Below are 19971 nucleotides of genomic sequence, written 5' to 3'. Positions count from 1 at the left end.
GCGTGACATTAGACAATCAAGAAACATTTTTAATTATATTGACAGTGCTTGTTTAATAAACCAATAAACGCTAACAACTAGTTTTTTTTTTAAATTGTTTTGAAAAATAAAATCCAATTTGTGACGTCGCTTTTGGCGTATGTATAATTCACATAACTATATATATAGCTATTTAAAATTTAAAAATATGTATAATAAATATAGTAATAAGTAAATAAATTAGATACTTTAATCCTAGATTATAATTAAACAATAGTCGTAATTTTGATTATGTACTCCTAGAGATACCTATAAAAGACCGTAAAAATTATTAGAACAATTTATTCGGTTGAGAGGTTAGGTGAGAATTCAATTGATAAAGTAGACGAAACTCAGGTTTCGCACCGCAAAATCTCGGAAATTTACTCCTGATATATCAGGAAAGCATGTTGAGCGAGGAGGTTGTCCGAATTGCAGTAGGTATTCCGCGGGTGTTTTGAAATGCGAAATGCGCTAAACGACACTGGGTCATATCTCGAGAAATGTATTCATTTTAACATTGTTATGTGTCCGTTAATGCAAATCATGCTCTCTCAAACGAGATTTGACAATAAAGAGTTTCAAAATGCTGTTACATATACGTTTTACATTTCAGTATGCGAAACTTTCTGCCGCATTTTGCATTCGCATAAATTATTCAAAAGAACATAATTAATAACTATTAACATAATAATTAATAACTATAATACTTAGATTAATAGAATTCCATAATCTAAAATAATAATTAAAAAATAGCAAGAATTTATATATGCATCAGTGGAGACGTTAGAAGACAATAATAGTTAATAGAAAAATTAATTCGGATGATAAAGTAGACGAAACTCAGGTTTCGCACCGCGAAATCTCGGAAATTTACTCCTGATATATCAGGAAACCATGTTGAGCAAGGAGGTTGTCCGGATTGCAGGAGGTATTCCGCGGGTGTTTTGAAATGCGAAATGCGCTGAACGACACTGGGTCATATCTCGAGAAATATATTCATTTTAACATTGTTATGTAACCGTTTATGCAACTCATGCTCTCTCAAACGAGATTTGACATAAAGAGTTTTAGAATGCAGTTGCATAATGTTAGACAACAAGAAAAAGGTAGCTGCAAATACCGACGAGCTAATACTAACGTTGATATGTTCTTTGATATAAGACATATAACTTTCTTGAAAAGAATTAAACGATAAAAGTTTTAGAATGTATTGTAAAAAGGCGAGGAGAATCGAATCATTAAGACAAAGATATTTCTCAAGAATCGTTGATTGTCGTCCGTCGTTTTTCTGATTTCCATCCTTTTCGTCGTTCGCCATTTTGTAACAGCACTTTAAAACTTTTTATCACCTAATGTTATTCGAGAAAGCATGTCTCGCATTAAAGAACCCTTAAACATATTGGTCATTAGATTAATACAATATTACAATCTTAAATTTTAATTTAAAAAACAACGAGAATTTAATTATGCATCCGTAGAGATGCTAGAAGATGATAAAAGTTAATAAAAGAATTAATTTAGATGATAAGATAGGCGAAACTCAGGTTTCGCACCGCGAAATCTCGGAAATTTACTCCTGATATATCAGGAAAGCAGGATGAGCAAAGAGGTTGACGGAGGTATTCTAAGCGCGGGTCTTGCCACCCCACATTGCCTCCTCGTAATCACGCTGCTATTGGTCAGAGCGCGGGAGCCTACTCCCCCTCCTATGCACACCTGCCAGCGCTCTGATTGGCCGTAGGCTGGGCATCCTCGTCGCGCGCCCGGTGCGCCGTTGCAATGGCGATGGGTAATAGTGGGGGTAGGCGTGCCGCTGCTCGAATACCTCTACTAAAACCTCCTCGCTCAACATGCTTCCCGCGTAACAGGAGCGATTTCTGAGGAATTATAGACGACTCGAAACTCGAGATTCTCGCTTTCCTCATAACCTAAAATTTTTTTCATAATTTTTTATGGTTTTTTAAGCGTCTTAACAAATGCATAATACATTTCTCGCTATTACTTTATAATAATTTAATATTAATATCTATTGTTTGTTAAATTAATAATGTTTTTATTAATTACTTTTTTATATGTATATGTACTTAATGTATGTACTAACTAACTATATGTATGAATAACTGAAACTATACGAGTGCAGTGCTCGTGCTCGGCCGATTCGGTGGAAATGTTGTATATAGAAGCTCCAAAATGCGACGAACGACACTGGGACATATCTCGAGAAATATATTCATTTTAACATTGTTATGTATGCTTTAATGCGAGACTTGCTCTATCAGATGTAATTAGACGCTAAAGAGTTTCAAAATGTTGCTGCATAATGTTAGAGAAATAACAAGAAAAAGGTAGCCGCGTTGGGTGACAAATTCGAAGCTTCAAAATACGATACGCGACACCAAATAAGTCTCGAGAAATACGTTTATTTTGATATCGTTATGTATTCTTTAATACGAAGCATAGTCGCTCGAATGTGATTAGACGATAAAGAATTGTAAAATGCTGTTGCATAATGCTAGCCAAAGAGAAAAAGGTAGCTGCGAATGCCGACGGGCGGCGTTGGGTGACAAATTCGGAGCTTCGAAATACGATACGTGACACCAAATAAGTCTCGTTTTAATGTTGTTATGTATTCTTTAATACGAGGCATGGTCTCTCGAATGTGATTAGACGATAAATAATTATAAAATGCTGTTGCATAATGCTAGCCAGCGAGAAAAAGGTAGCTGCGAATGCCGACGGGCGGCGTTGGACGACAAATTCGGAGCTTCGAAATACGATACGTGACACCAAATAAGTCTCGAGAAATACGTTTATTTTAATGTTGTTATGTATTCTTCAATGCGAGGCATGCTCTCTCGAATGTGATTAGACGATAAATAATTATAAAATGCTGTTGCATAATGCTAGCCGACGAGCTAGAGATAGCGGCGAATGCCATCGATGAGAGTCGTAGCTCCGAAATGCGACGAACGACGCCGAATGAATCTCGAGAGATATGTTTAGTCTAACATTATTCTTATGTGTTCTATAACGTGAATTATGCTCTCTTGAATAAAATTGAACGATAAAGAGTTCATTGCATTTCGGAGTTTTTTTTTACCTCTCCGACGGCATTCGCTGCTACCTCTTTCTCGTCGGCTAGCATTATGCAACATCATTCTGTAACTCATCTTTATTGTCTACCTAATCCTGTTAGAGGAAGCATATGCCCCTCATTAAAGAACACATAACAATGTTAAAATAAACGTATTTCTCGGAATTCTGGTGCTGTTCGTCGCATTTTGAAACTTCGAGCGCCGAGTGATATAATAAGTTTTAGAATGCTGTGTGAAAGTGCGATCAACGAGAAGAAAAGAACTCCGAAAATCCGCGCGCGATACACAACGATTTTCGAAAAATATCTTCAAGTAACATCATACACGACAAAAATCCATGAACGTACCGAATTTACTTTGATAATAATACACGAGATATAAAGCCCATTCTACAATAGCCGTAAAAGTATGTTTTAAGACGCAAGCAGTAAAAATTGACCAACTACAGCCGATCATTCTTGGATTGTAAAAATCCCATTAGTCAATAGCTTACTGCTTACGTCTTAATGCATACTTTACGGCTATTGTAGAATGGGCTTAACATATTAAACGCACACCGCACACATCGTACAATTATTATTTCCTTTGTAAGCTTAAATATTTCGTTGCGTGACGTAGTAACATAGTTATGCGGTAGCTCGAGCGCTTAATTGCTTTGTTTATCAGCGTTTATCAAGGCCGCGTGACGTCACCCCTATACCTTGCCGCGCCAGTCTCGCTATTCATCGCCATTCTTACGGCGACGTTCGAGCGAAGAGGAAGCGAGCGCACGTTCAATGTAGCGCGGTAATTAATTTTAATACAATTTAATAAAATACTCTATTGATATGTGTTTATGATATAAAATATTTCGTACTATATAGTGGCTGACGTGCTGGCATACAAAATTCGGTGCTCATTTTTGGAGTGTAAAGTTATATCGCGTGGTTCTTCGTCGACGATAAACTGTTCCGACTTCCAAACTGTTACGACTTTAGTGCAGTGAAGTGGACCAGCAGTTTGAGGACTAAATAAAAAAACCAAAAGACGGAAAGCAACTGTATCCGTCGCGGTGTTAACGAAACAGTGCCACCAGTCGTTCAAAGACTGTATATATAGCGTAATGCTAGGCAACGAGAGAAAGGAGCTATACACGAATGCCGTCGCCTGATGCTAAACGAGTCTCAGAAATTATACGTTGACACAATTAACGCTAATTTGTTTCATGAGCTTGTTAATCTCTATTAAATAATTGGAAATTTTTTATCAAAGTAATGTATAAGTTATATCTTGCTGTTCCTAGAAAAACACATGCATTACGGGTTTTTTCAATTTACTACGGTGCCATGATCACCGTGGGAAATGAGTTGAAGCGTTTTACGTGCCGCATAAGCGTCACGTAATTGTAATTTAAACAAATATAATTAATAAATATACTAATAATAAACGAAATTTCGTATTTTAGTGTTTATAGGTTAAATTTAAACAATTAAAAGAATTTGATCACGTATCGTAGAGATGCACAAAAGATCATAACAATGGTTGAAAGTACATATTTTATTTATTAAGAGGTTAAGTAGGCGAAAATGGCGATTCTTAGCGTCGAAAACTCGCGTTTAATTCGGCAAAAGTATCAGCATAGCATGTTGAGCAAGGAGGTTGACGGAAATATTCTAAACGAGGGTGTTGCCTCCCCATATTGCCTCCGCTTAGTCACGCCGCTATTGGTCAGAGCGCGGGAGCTTACTGCCTTTTCTGTGCATACCAGCCAGCGCTCTGATTGGCCGTCGTGGTCGGCTGGACTGGGGATCCGTACCGCGCGCCATTCCGACGGCGGTGGATAATAAGTGGGGGTAGGCGTGCCGCGCGCGCTGCCGGAATACCAACTTCCTTGCTCATCATGCTTCCCGCGTAACAGGAGCGATTTCTGAGGAATTACAAACGACTGCAAACTCGTTTTGCCGCTACGCGCTGTTCGAATACCTCCTGCAACTTCTTTGCTCAACATGCTTCCCGCGTAACAGGAGCGATTTCTGAGGAATTACAGACGACTCCAAACTCGAGATTCTCGCTTTTCTCATACCCTAAAATTATTTTCATAATTTCTATGATCTTTCAAGCGTCTTAACGAATAAATAATATATTTCTTGCTATTATTTAATAATAATTTAATATTAATATAAATTGTTTATCAAATTAGTAATATATTTATTAATTATATTTGCTTATCAAGAGACACAGTAATTAATGTCTTGTGCCAAATATTATACGTAGAGATAGAGATATGAATGAATAAAATTCACGCGCCCCGCAAGATGCAGCGACGAATATCGCAAAATTAACAATAAGACAATAACAAATTAAAACTTACGGTAATGCTTTTTTCGAACAATGAAATCCTTAAGATTTTTAGTAAACAGTTCGTTTTATTAATTAATAAACATAAATAAAATATTTCAAGTATTATTTTATAAGCAAAAGAGAACTTTCGCATATCGCCAAATTTATTTGATTGATATATATAGGCGCACACAATTGCTTTCCCGTTGATTTGTAACATACAACAATCGCACATTTGTCTTCCTTTTGTTAAATTAGTTATTAAATTACTTAAATAATTTATTTAATAAACTAATAATAAACAAAATATACAATGCGAATATTATTTTAGATACCGATAAAAGAATACGCGTATAAAAGTCTTGTATATTATTCTTAGATGACACAATTTTATCATTTCACGTAAAATAATATTTAATAATATTTTCATTATGGATAGATATCTGTCAGATTGTGGAAATGTAACAAAAGAACACAAAGTTATTTTTTAAGTTCTTTATTTCTTCTACTTTCTTAGTAAATCAATGCTTTCAGCTACTACAAACTGTGTACGAGTTTTAATTTATTTTTACGGCGCACTATAGTGTAATTTAATTATAATTTGTTTGATCTCCTCGCTTATCTTCTTATCGTGATTACAAAAGTTCGAAGTAAATACCCTCTTCGTGAAATGCGTTCGACGATTTAATACGATTTTTATAAGCTCCGTTAGTCGTTACTTATACCCTATTACTCTTCTTACGATCTGGCGGGATGGCCTAGTGATACACACACACAATTTCATTATATTGATTTCAGAAAATAAGAAGGCTTTTATATATTTTTCAATCTCTCGATAACAGAGTTAAAGTCTCACCAGTCATCTGAAAGAGTGTGTTTTAGAATACAATGCCTGTTCTACGTATTATACCATGGAACTTTTTCTATATAAGATAGACCAAAAAGTGTATACAAATAGCAATTTAATTTATTTCGAACGTTTTAGAATATCCGTATTTATATGGATCCATTCTTCTTTCTAATACCGAGCATTTCTTGAGCATTTCTTTCATCCTGTTATAATTTAAAGTTTAAATGTGCCCACGCGCAACTTTCGCAAATATTAAAAAAAAAAAAATTACAAGACGAAAAATTTTGCCATCAGTATACACCTTTTTAAGACTTTGTATGTAAAGAGGGAAAAATTAGTTTTTGTTGGACGATTCTTCTTTTTCTTATGTTAAAATTTCTCTACACATTATCTTATTTTTTCTTTTTCATAAAACTGACATGCAGTACAAGAGCACTGACAGGTGTTGATACTTCCTTTGTGTTATTAAAACACAAAGAAAATTTCATTGTAGAACAGATTGTCAAAAGAATAGATTTTGTGTTCGCTTTTCGATCAAGTGAGTCTATTACTCAATGAATCTCGCTTTTCTAATTATAAATACGCATTACTACATGTCAAATAAGAATGATTTTTAATGATTTATCAGATATGAAAAGTTGTATTGGCGATTGAACGTGGGACGATTTAAATCAGTTGTATGTTTTTGAAGCAGCTTTTTCATATCCAATAATCTAATAAAAAGCAGTCTTAATTTCTGACATATATATACTATAACAAAAATAATAAAGTGGTGTGAAACATAAACGGGAAATAATGAAATTTAAAATATACCGAGTTTTCAATATTATGGATATATAACTTCGGAAATGTATATTCTTAAATCGGATTAAATGCTTATTCCAATATATTATAAAATGTTCTCAACTCACGGAGTAACTAAATCGCTATTATATCTCAATAATAATTTATAAAATCTGTTTGAAGACATTTTGAGCGCATTTCGTCGTGATACATAGTATGTACAATTGAAATTCGCTTTTACGATGTCTACATTCTTGAATCACAAAATAAAAGATTTAATATGCTAAGGCTACATCAAAACTATGTACATCGATTATGAATAGAGCATTGGTAATACCCTTTGAAACTTATTTCTAGTTTATATATATATATATATATGTATATGATATATGTATGTATATATATATGCATACTGATTAATTTTATATATGTATTTATATATAATTAATCAATATGTATCATTAGTAAAATCTTAGATATGATTTTTCTCGCTTAAAAACTAGCACATGTATTTCAGATATATTTTATAAATATATTTGACGTATTTATTTTAAATAAAAGTACGAATAACACTCATAAGACAATGATTGAATTACGGTAATAAAAAAATATTGTAGTTTTTTTAGCGTCAAGTAATCGGAACAGAATTGTGATAAGAGCGGACAGAATAGTAACATTCATTCAAGGGTAGAACGAATAAGCCATGCTTATTTATTATCTAATCTGCTCTTATTACATTATTACTCTTTATAGTTATAAAATACAATATCGATATAAAATACAATATTTCTCTTCTCCATTTTTTCATGGATTAACAAATATATGGTCCATAATTCTTTCGAATTGAGAAATAATTCCAAGAATGAAATAAATCAGCGGACATGTGCTTAATTTTTAAGCTATGCATAATATACAATTTCTTTGCAGTAAAAATATATAATGACTACAATATAGTACTTGATTCCTGACTAGCATGTGTTTATACGAGTGACTTTCTACTTCGAACTTAAGACGAAAAAATCTTTAATTGATATATTTGATCGATCTCTGATTCAAAATAATATGAATTTGACTGCATCTCATATATTAATAATGCACGAATGCACTGATATAAAAAAATCTACAGAAAATTAACAAGAAAGAAAGAAAACAGAAAAATCACTCCTGTAATAGATAAATTTGCATACGTAAAAAAATTTTGCACTCAACACACTCTTGCTCAAATACATGCAATTCCTCATTCTCGTTATACGTATTTATGTGTGCGCGTGCAAACGCATACATACAGATCATGGTATATGACGGCTCTCTATCTTATGAGTACATTTTTTTGAAGATATTACAATTTATGAACTTCCTGGGACCGTAAAATCCAGATACAGAGGAATATAAATTCAATTGTTTTGTGTATCATACTTGCGTAAAGTATCTAATCAATGTACGCAACTTCCTCATAATTCAATGTGTCTTACAAGTATCACTTTCTACAAATTGTTTTTGTATACGGTACTTCATTAAGGCTTCTACTGTCTATTTGATGCAGTTAACTATAATTTCTATATACTTTAAATAAAGAAAAGACCAAAAGAGAGAATATTTTCGTTTGCGTGTTAATAGTAGATAATGGCGTCAACTTTTTTGGGAGAAATGCTCAATAAATAGAAGAATCGGTAGTTTTTTACAAATAATCAATTTCGCATAGGCCTGTACATATAAATTATACATTCTAGCGCTGTAGTTATTTCCTACCACTCATTACACCAACTATTTCTCAGTCTTGTAATAATACTACTCTTTAATACTTTTATAATTTATATAAAATCAGTTGCACGTATCTTTCCACATTGTGAAAGAACACTGTGTCTTCAATCTAAATTAATGCATATTGCAATAGACTTTACGGATTTTATGCTATTATAACAGTGTATTGTATATAGAACACAAGCGGAGAAAGTTTTAAGAGTAAAAAATATTTTCTCGTGTACAAAACAATGTTGTGTTAAGATTTGGCCTAATGGAAAAACAATTCCATATGTTAGCTAAGGAATGATATAACAAGATGTGATAAGACTGCAACGACAAGCCAACTTTGCTTCATACCGAAAGGTTCTTGAAAATATCTAATATCTAAGAAAATAAAAGTTAAACTTCTCTATTTTCTTAGACATTAGAAAGCAATGTTTTGTGCTATGATATAAAGTTATTAATGCTGTTGCAATCTATAACACATCTAACAATATGTATTGTCCCGCAAGTTCAATCCTTACAAATCTGCATTGGATCATGATGGCAACATCAATGATTTTGATCATAAACATTAATTTGATTTACTTGTCAGGTAGTATAATAATGTATAATGGATATGAAACAGAAATCTGTGTGCATTAATTATATCGGCCTTATAAATGTATAACTCTAAGGTTTTATTATTGCGTTTAATATCACTATTATGCTAACTTCCTCAGCATGATATATTTACTGTATGTGTAATATTATATGAATTATATTCCTTCTCATAAATTTGTAATCTCCTCTCATGAAAACGGAATAATAAATGCTCAGAGAAATATGAATAGAAAAAGCACAAAATAAGTGTGCCCAAAATATACACAAAATATGTACGCATATTTGTACTTATAAATAAAGATATTAGAAATAGAATATAGCTCTAGAGTTAAAATAATCGTTGTAAATATATTACTTAATTTCATAGTTTATCTATTTGTTCTTAATATATTGAATAGAATATGCACCGTTAAAATAGAAATAAATATTTTTGGTAAACGCTTCGTAGAAATGTGTGTACAGTATACACTAATCACAATTAAATATTCAAGTACATGATCCATTAAGTACAATGCAACAATAAATGAAATCAAAAGAAACATAAATAAAATCGTTTTACATTTGCATTAAGTTATTTCACTTTATATCAAAAAGATTTGATAAAAACAATCAAGATGTAAGAAATAGATTTTAAAAAATATGTTGCAATAAAATTCAGACATATTGGCGACTATCGAAATCCTGAAATAGCTCAATCTTTACGCATTTCGTAAATCTTATTCAGAAATACTTGTCTATATTATTCTATATATAGTGCCGTCTTTGATTGCCCAGATACTCTGGTATTTACACACCATGTGTGTCCCATTAGAAAGAAGACCATTAAAGGCTGTAACACTTTATCTTAATCTTTAAAAAGTAACTTTTAAGTATGAAAACCCTGTGAATGCTATGCAACTGACTACGTTCAGTGCATTTTTTTGGTTGTACAGAATGTGGATAGATATTTTTTTCAATCAGTACAAACAAACGGTCTCTATAATGGTATTTTCCAAATATGAATTCTTAAAACTTCATAGAGTCTATATAGAATAATCGACTATAATTGTGATGTTTTCAAAGCTTTGTAAATTTGTCACATTAAAGTCACTCCTATTTCATACACTTTTAATTCGAGTTCGTGACATCTAGAAACAAATATAAACTAGCATTCAACGTTTTCAAATTATAGAATCAAAAAGGGATACGATCTAATGTTACAATTTTGTTATACCTTTTATCGTTCCATAAAATTTTAAGAATTCTGATTTGAAAGTCTAAGAGTTATTAATCTCATTAAATTTTTTCAAAGATGACTGTACAATAGTCTATATAGAAGTATACTCATACAAAATAAGAAAGTATTTAAAAAACGATATACCCATATAAAGTATAAGATGCACATCTTTTACCCTAGGGCAGGATTCTTACTATACAAACTATTAATTTCTTATTGAGCATATTTTAGAAATTGTTTGAGTCGTTGTAGGAAGTGTTTGATTACTGACATTATTTCGACTATACGCTAGTACCTAGATTTTTGTAGATGTTTCTTTTTTTACATTCTTTAGATTATGATTGTGCTCTTTAGAGGAAGACTTTACGAAAACATCATTGAAACGAACGTCCGAATTTAGTTGAAGAGCGTTTTCGTGTTCTTAAGAATTATAAATTTTTGATTACTTGGCATACTATACTACGTATATATTGGTGTGTGTCGAATGATACCTCGAAAGTGTACTTGTAACCCCAGATATCCGCGTATAGTGTAAATAGTCACAATGCCCCAATTATAATTTCTACCGTGAATACTTTTACTCATTTTGTTTGGAATTCCTAGGAACTTCAAGTTTTTACCTCTTTTTCCCAAACAATATTATTACGTTCAAGCTTCCTGCAAAAAGAAAAATGTGACATAATTATTACATATCAAAAAATTGTAGAGATAAGGCGATTGCATTTCTAATCACAAATTGTTTCTTTCAAAATACAATTGAACTACAATTTAATGTTATATAAATCAATCTAGATGCAGTCCATTTTCTTATAGACTGCTGTACTTACTTCGGGGAATAGAAAGTGTTCACGAGTGGGTTGTGGTTGCTCAAAGGGTGAACTGCTCATGTAACCAGGTGATGGTGATTCGCTCTTTTCTAACACTGGAGTGATATTTGCATAATTAGCAGATGCTGTTGTGAGAATCCGTCCCTGTTCTACCAAGATACTTCGATCGATTTTATAGTATTCCTTCCCGCTACGAGGTCGAAGAGTTGTTGCCACCGTTCTACCTCCCAATCTATATAAACATACATGATTTTCTTATATTAGTTGTACAAAGAACCAATTTATTAGAAATAATTAATTGCATCGTTATGAATTATCCAAACTATTACGGTCCACATAAAACCAATTTATATTATTTTTATTTTAAGGTAGTACACGGAGATACGATCTAATCTAAAAAAAAACCCAATATCTCTAAAATCAGCCATCTGTAAAACTAAAATATCTAAACGAATTACATGAAACAAAATAGCGAATTAGTAAAACCATTCATTTGATATTTTATAAATTTCAATCAAAACATATTTATAAATATTACAAAATAAAAAATAGTAATAAATTTCACGGCTAAAAATAAATCAATAACAAAGTTATATATAGAAAAGAATTTATAAAAGAAAGTTATAAAATTCTTAATATCTTATCAATTTGTAAGAAACAATAATTCTATAGAGCTTTATATATTTTGATGGAGTCGTATATAAATTAAGAAGTTAGAAGAAAGATAATAGAACTTCCGCAAAAGTTGCAGCTACCTAAGACCCTACCTGAGACTGTCAGGCGTATCGGACGAAGAGTGTGAGGACAACGACAAAGTTTCGATGTAATCTGACATATCGGAAGTACCGCTGCTGGTACTTCGTGAATCGATATAAGGTGCATTGGAGACTTCACCGGGACTGTTGAAGCCCTTCGTGGTCTTCGGTAAACACGTGGGTATGTCGGCCTCCGCGGATGAAGATTTCGTTGGTATCTTGATCTTCTGGAACTGGAAGGAAATTTCACGGAGAGGATCGCTGGACTTGGACTTCCTCGGCAGGCTGCTGTGATAACACGTGGGCGGTGGGCTTTTGCGGCAGACCGATAGCATATTCTGTTTTACCGTCGAGGCGACGGGTGCCGCTAACGATAACTCGAACTCCACGAATTCCGCCGTACGGTGACTCAAGGAGCCGGTGGAAACACCGGAATCGTTGCTGCTCGAGGAATCTCTATTGTGCCCGGTCTTGGATGGTACGGACGACGAGCGTCGGATCTTAATGAACGACGGCTGAGACGCGGCCGTCAACGTCTGCCCGCTCTCGTGATTACCGCTGATCTTACTTTCGGAGTTGACGCACTGCGGCTCGCCGGTTATCAAAGAGTTCTTATCCGCTTCGCTCGAGCACTTGTGGATGGTAAGCGTGGACGGAAAGGTGTTGCTCTCGTCGTCCAGGTAATGCGCGGATTCCGCGGAGTAAGATCGTTTCCTGAGAAGTATGCCTATGCTACCACCGGCCTCCGCAACATTACCCACGTCCAGATAACGACGCCTGAGATACGGGCTGGACAGCATCGCCGATCCTGGCACACGATACTCCGAGTCGGAACGCTTCTTGTTTACCTCGAGCAACGTGGATCCCGATAACGTCGGATTACTGGAACTCTTGATGCCGCTGCAAAGCCTAGACAAGATTTCCTTTGAACAAGCGTTGTGAGCCGGTTGCATCGGTAAATAAGCAGGGAACGGTTTCTTCGGAGTTTGCTTGTCCGGATCCATGATCAAATAATCGTTTTCCTTTTCCTTCGCGTGACCGCATTTCTCGCAAACTTTCGAGGTATTGTCGCTCGGCGCTTCGGGCGCTGGTTCTTTCAATTGATCCGCGAATTTCTCAATCTCTTCCTGCGAGATACTGCTCTTGGTTAAAACATCCTTGCTGTTCTCGTAATGCTCCAGTGATTGCGTAAAGTCGATGTTCACATAATTCGCTTGCTTCGCTTCCGGTTGCGTATCTATTACCGGCTCGACGTTCTCGTAATTGTTCGATTTATTTCCCGCGGCGCAGCCGCAGCTCTCCGTAGACTTCTCGTCGGCGGATTCATTTTTATTTACCCTTCTGGCCGTTGCGTAAATGGAAACTTCTCCACTGGCGTTTACTACCGGCATCTTGCCTTCACCTGAGAGCTTCACGGGATGAACGGTGACGCCGGTAGGTTCGATTCCCGCGCCGCGTCGACAGTAGGGTAAGACAAAGCCGGCCCAACTCATAACATTGTGACATGGGCATCCCGAAGATCTAGGTGACTGTACTGTGAGTTTCGCAGGACATCCACATCCTTGCAGGACCACAGCCTGCGGCACCTGAGGTGTGTCGTAATTAGGATAAGTTTTCGGCAGTGTGAGACATTCCTTTATTTTCCTTGGTGTATCGTAATACTGTTCCGGTTGCGGACCTTGTTCCAACAACATGTGATGTCCCAGAATCGTTTTGGGAATGTCGTAGTTCTCGTAAGGTCCCGCAGCGCCGCGAGCTGCGGGTTGTTGCTGAGCCTGCTGCGTTTGTTGAGATTGTTGAGGTTTCCGAGCGTGCACGCAGATTTGCTGGTCAGCAGGCAGTGGCATTGGCGGTTTTTTAGGCTTCTTGGCAGTGACGGACTGACTGGTTGTTGGCAGTGAGGGCGGTTGGGACGGTTTTGGCGGTCTCGGCGGTAATGTGCTCGGGCTCGGTGACATTTGACGAGCCGTCGTCTGTGCCGTCTGAGACTGGGCGGTTTTCGACTGCGCACACTGACATTCGATTTGCTGCGAGCTGGAGTAATCGCTCTCGTGGCTGCTGCTGCTGTAGGAGGACAAAGAAAGTCGGTCGAAGGTACGAGGCTGCAAGTGACATCCTAGATTGTTCAACGTGCTTGCAGCGGGGCTGCTTATGCCGCTCATAGTGGTCGTGGTGATCAAGGTCGACGATTTCGAGACAGTACCGAGTTTACTGATGCAACTCGCGCACCTCTCAAGGCCTGCTGCGCCCTGACGAGTGAGCGAACAGCTACGCCATTCGCTACCGGGCTGCTGATCAGGTAGCTCCGAAATGGACACCGTGTCTCTGCAACTGTAATCGCCATCGATCTCCGTCTGTTGCCTGCTTTCCGTGGATGACCAATACGGCGAGCTCTCATTCTTGCAGCTGTCGCAGTGTTCCTCGTACGTCGACGTTGAATACACGGCCGAAGAGAAGAAATCGCTGGCTCGGGTCTCGGCGCGGGAACACTGACGTCGCCCTGGACTGTCCAGCAACGACAATTGTTCCCTACCAAGCGGCGATCGTTTCTTTGTAGTGAGCTTTCCCTCAGCCGCCAACTGCAACGTTTTAACTATGTCGTCCCCCTGATCGGTTATTAGCACGTGCAGCCCCTCGCCCCGACCGCATCTCGAACCGCCCTCGAAGCAGAATCTGCCCTCGACTACGCCATATCGTCGCAGATGCGCGATTTCCCAGATACCGACGAGCCGAGGAGGCACGCCGATGGTGATACAGAAGCGACGGTCCTGAATGTGCAAGTGCGCCGGTCCATTACTGAACTTGGCTTTTGATGGTACCGAGGAGATGAGTATCAAGAATTGTTGATCTGTGGAGAAAAATTGGCGAATTAAATAATAATAATTTTTATCTCAGAATTTCGCAGAGTATCCTGCGTCTTTATAATACATATAATGCCTCTCGTTCTCTCTCTCTCTCTCTCTCTCTCTTGCAATAACGTAGTTCGCATACAACTTACCTTCGCCTAAATTGTTCGAGATCTTAACTTGCCATTGTATCAATCGCTCTCGCGTATCAAATGCGAGAACGACTGTCACGTCTTGGCAAATTATAGCAATCGTATTGGATTCTTTGTCGAGTGTAAAACCACTTTCCACACCCAGAAAGTGTTGCAAGCTCAGGGACGCTTTTGTTTGGCCTTGCTTGTAACGATCCTTACTGTCCCCATAAAGTTGCAAATGTAAGCAATCTGTTAACGGAAAAAAAAGAATATTTATTTGTTCCGCACATATATTTTAACGTTGCTCGATGTTTTTAATTTCTCTTTTGTGCTCATTTTTTTTCTCTACTAAATTAAGAAGGAGATTTGTTTTCTCATGCCGTACATGTGTATATGCGAAATAACAGATGTTTTATATTTATTAAAATATGTAAATACATTCAACGCGTTTTATATATACAATACATATTTCCCGCTACGAAATAAGTGGTAATAAACGCATTCCCATTTAAAGAAACATTTGTCTCCCAATGTCTCGAAATAAATTCCGTCATATGTTTACGTTTTCCTCGTTAAGTTTCACCCAAGAAAAATTTATGAAGCGTTCAGATTCTTAGTTCGAAAATATCCTCGAGTTACAGGGATCATATATTAATGGTTATTGCCAGGAGCAAAGCTGTTCTTGGAAATTTTTTTTTGTTGCTTCAGGCAGCAACAGATGTGCCAGCTGTCACCCTAGAAAGGTCCGAGGAAGGGGAGTCCTTTGTAACCGATAACAAGCAGGAAGGGTCCTTTAAAGGGAGAGAGAGAGGTGTGGAACTAATTAATTTTTCGATGACAAATTCCACCAATTTGTAACACATGAAACGCAGAGATCCGTCACTCAATTGCTACAATTAATTTTAAACAAATGAATATTAAACAATTGCGTAAACAATATTTCAACTATATTAAATAAAGACCGCTAACTAACCGGTTTATAATTATATGTAATCAGAATTTATTATAAAATGCGATACGTTTTGTTATATATCCGCAATGTTGTATCACTATATTATGCAAAATGAAGTCAATTAACACACTGCCATTACATCAAAGTTTTAAGTCACTTTTGTTGATCTAAAAAAAATTGGATGACAATATTATACTCTATTTGTTAATAATCCATTTTCATAAACATGGCTTGCAACAAGTCAAAGCGACATTTGGTCTGCGGTAAACTCAAAATTTCCTCAACCGTGAAATCAAAAGAAAGAACATCCCGTAAAAATAGGTAATATAATGCATTCTGCACAGTTTGCCAAGCAGACACAACATAGCGGAGATAAGGGGGAGTCTATTATGCAAATTGCGAGATACCGCTCGTATCAACATGATAGTGAAAGCAAAAAGTGGAAACGCTTCAAGAGTGTGCAATGTTTTCCTGTTTATTATCTTATTGCTCCCTTCCTTTTCCCTTCTTTCGCTCGCTACGGTGTAATGCAACCGTGACACAACGCAAATCTCTCCGTATATACGCATCCCATTAACACAATCTTATCAAAGTCTCATTAATTAAGAATAATTATTAACCCGTTTGAGGTAAACGAACGAGACAAAACGGTAAGACTATTGTTAGCAACTGCGTTTAAAAACAAGCGTGAGACTTTACCTGCCACCGGCGATAATTTCCGCATAACGCACCATCTTGACTTCCACTGTAAAATAAATTATATTCAGATGTATAATATGAGACAAAATAATTCGATATATAATTATATATAATATTTTTCAGTAATCAATTCTCTATCGCAGGTGTTAAATGAACATATATAAGCGTGGAACGTACATATGTGTATAAAGCTACGATAGACAATATATGTATAACTATATAGTCGTTCAGAATTTTACGTTTAGAAAATTAAATGTATTTGTTTTATTAATAATATATTTAATCTATTTCTGCATTTATTTAATGCAACAAATAATTTGATAACCAAATTTCAAATATAATTACAAAAAGATAAGTTTTTTCTTAAATAACAAATAATAATTATAATTTCAAATAGGTATAATTTCTTATTTTGATTTATACTTTCAAATCTAATATTTGTAGCTATAACTATATTTAATACGCTTCTTTTACATATACGATACAAAATTTTACCACATCAGAAAGAATTATTTCTTTTTATTTGAAACATATTAGTTTGCACCCTATAATTTTTATCAAGCACGATTGTGATAAAAATTATATGAAACTACGATGGACTTTTCTCACGTAGGTATTCGTTTGAGTTTACGATCAAAGTAAACGAGGCTTCTATCGTCTCAAGTACCTAAGCTCTACCACCCTCTTATTAGCAAACGAGGACTAGCTTTTTATAGACTTGGATTAGCTGCTCCCTGCAGCAGCCTTATCCTTAAATAATTTAATTTCTTTTCTCAAAAGCCACTTTAGATATACTTCACGCCAAATATCTTGAAGATAATCGCAGAGTATCGATTCGTAAATAATAAAAATAATTGACATTAATTTAAGAGGTAAAAATAAAATCAAAACAAAAATAATTAAAATTTATATTTATGCAAACAACGCCATATTATTGACACTATATTTTTAGAAACTATTATTATATTAAACATAATATTATTAAATAAATTTTTAGAAACTAATTTTGGAAACATAGATTTCACACGAAATGTTGAAAAAGATAGAAATATAATTCTCAACATACTTTATCAAATACATGTTGTAAGGAGTAAAATATTTCTATAAAGGTCTCCGATAACAGGCACGATAGAGCATATTTACACTGATAGTAGAATAACATGTGTCAGGAATTAATCACACGTCATTCTTACAAAGCATCTTAAAAATTTTAATCACAAGCGTGCTTGTGATATTATAGAGTGCAAACTAATACATGGTCCAGATTAAAAAGAATTTTCTGTAATAAAATTTGACATTGTAAATATACCTAAAAGAATTCTATTAAATAATGAAACAAACGCATTTTTAACGATTCACAATGCTAGTAAAATTATACAAAAAAAAATATCGCGAGAAATTATTATTAAAAGTATTTTCTTCATTAAAATTTCTTTCATCTTCATCTATAATAGTACAAAATATTAATAGAGATCTATCCAATAAAAGTATTAATAGATTTAGCGTCTAGCCAATGAATTTATCTATATACTAAGAACAAAAATTGTTAATCTCAAAAAATATTTAGTCCGATACGAGCAACTAAATATTTTTTAGTTAAATTAATTCTTGATTAAAAAATGTTAAAGGTTGACACGAATGCATTACGCCATTTTTAGTGCAACAACTTAATAATTGTTGAAACAACTAATATTTAGTTAACTAAATAACATGTTCAGTTGCTCGTATCGGACTAAATATATTTTTTAAGATTGACAAATTTCTTTTCTCAGTGTATCTATTCAACAAAAACGAATAAACATGAACGACAAATCGTTCATCCCTTCATCCTTCACGGATAAATAATCCCATGGTAAGAATACATCAATTAAAAGCTAATTACTCCGAATTTCGCGTTGCTCATCGAAGAATTTTACATCTTATAATTTTCATAAGTTTCATAAATGCGAGAACGTGTTAATCTCGAGCGTGTCCCCCGCTGTCAAGAATCGGATGGCGTACGCCTTCTTCTGCAGGGGTCAAGCCTGCATTAGGTATGTACATAAAACGCTCGGGAACTTAACGAGCCGCCGCCGGCGCGTCGCGCAAAGTACACATACGCACGCTACACAAACCCGCCCGTCCCCTCGTAATCGTTACATAATTTTTATCATGCGCCAGGCGAGTCGTGTGCACACAGGTGACTCGTCGATAAGCATCGCGCGTCCGGCGCACGTTTCCCGAATTCGTGTGCAGGGATGAAAACCCTCCATCCCACCCCATCCTCCACCGTGTCCCTTACGCCCCGCAATGCGCCTCGCTCCGCTCCGCGCGGCGCGGCGCGTCGCGTCGCGGGGGGGACGTCGCGAATAATAGGCGAATTCGCGCGGGGGAGCGGAGGAGAGGCAGGGGGAACGCGTTCGCGTGATTCGGGGGGCGGAAAAATCGGAGCGCGGAGGAGCAAGGGGGGAGAAAGAAGGGGGAAAGGACCGGGGCAAAAAACGCGATCGACACGCGGGCGATCGACGGCATGAGGAGGAGGGGGGAGAGGTGGAAGGGCACTCACCTTCTTGCCGTCGCGAAACTTGACGTTCCCCTCGATAATGCAACTGTTATCCACCATTGTGGAGGGCTCGCTCCGTTGCCGCGCCGTTGCCTCGTGACAGCTCTCTCATTACCGCGTTCGATCGCGGCGCGACACCACCACCATTCGGGCCCCCCCTGGACCTGACCTGTCGTACCCGCGAGAGAGCGGTCTTCGGGGCCGACACCGACACCGCGCGCGCGACGCCCCGCGTTCTCCCTCACTTGCTCCGCGGCCCGAGTACGAACCGGACGCGGGCGATTCTCACGGGGTTTATGCGGGCGGCCGGAATCACGCGGCGAAATCCATACTGCGCCCCGTACGGTCAGCCCCGTGCGACTTCCATCTTGACAATACCCGATTACTCGGCCCCGCTGCCGCTGCCTCGCGCGCCCGAGCCCCTAGCTCCCAGCGCGACCCGCGAGCGCGTCACACTCGCGCGCGCGCGCGTGCATGGCCGGCCCCGCGGTGCTGCGCCCTGCCGGGCGAGGGCGAAAACGCGCGGGAAAAGAGCGGTAATTTTAAAAATGTTCGATCGCGTTCTGGCAACCCGGAAAAGTGTAGG

At 36.8% G+C, this 19971-nt stretch overlaps 1 protein-coding gene across 1 annotated transcript; it reads right to left on the bottom strand.

Annotated features, from left to right (window-relative positions):
* Positions 1 to 5915: 5915 nt before the first annotated feature.
* On the bottom strand, positions 5916 to 19834 carry LOC139818686 (uncharacterized). Its single transcript, XM_071787507.1, has 6 exons — positions 19389 to 19834; positions 16844 to 16889; positions 15211 to 15441; positions 12225 to 15060; positions 11458 to 11689; positions 5916 to 11287 (listed from the first exon to the last, which is right to left on the bottom strand). The coding sequence occupies exons 1-6, from the start codon at positions 19443 to 19445 to the stop codon at positions 11279 to 11281; spliced, it is 3411 nt and encodes a 1136-aa protein (XP_071643608.1). The 5' UTR covers positions 19446 to 19834; the 3' UTR covers positions 5916 to 11278.
* Between the last annotated feature and the right edge of the window lie 137 nt (positions 19835 to 19971).

This window comes from Temnothorax longispinosus, chromosome 9 (genome assembly GCF_030848805.1).
Source record: "Temnothorax longispinosus isolate EJ_2023e chromosome 9, Tlon_JGU_v1, whole genome shotgun sequence".
Classification (NCBI taxonomy): domain Eukaryota; kingdom Metazoa; phylum Arthropoda; class Insecta; order Hymenoptera; family Formicidae; genus Temnothorax; species Temnothorax longispinosus.
The sequence above is the reverse complement of the archived record's forward strand: the minus strand, read 5'-3'. Positions and strand labels throughout refer to the sequence as shown.

What these genes read in the sequence shown, in the direction of transcription:
- LOC139818686 (XM_071787507.1), bottom strand. Translation starts at nt 19,445, where the DNA reads ATGGTGGATAACAGTTGCATTATCGAGGGGAACGTCAAGTTTCGCGAC. An exon ending in GAAATTATCGCCGGTGGCAG is followed by an intron (nt 15,442 to 16,843) that starts GTAAAGTCTCAC and finishes TTCCGTTAACAG; the next exon opens with ATTGCTTACATTTGCAACTT. An exon ending in GATACGCCTGACAGTCTCAG is followed by an intron (nt 11,690 to 12,224) that starts GTAGGGTCTTAG and finishes ATGTTTATATAG; the next exon opens with ATTGGGAGGTAGAACGGTGG.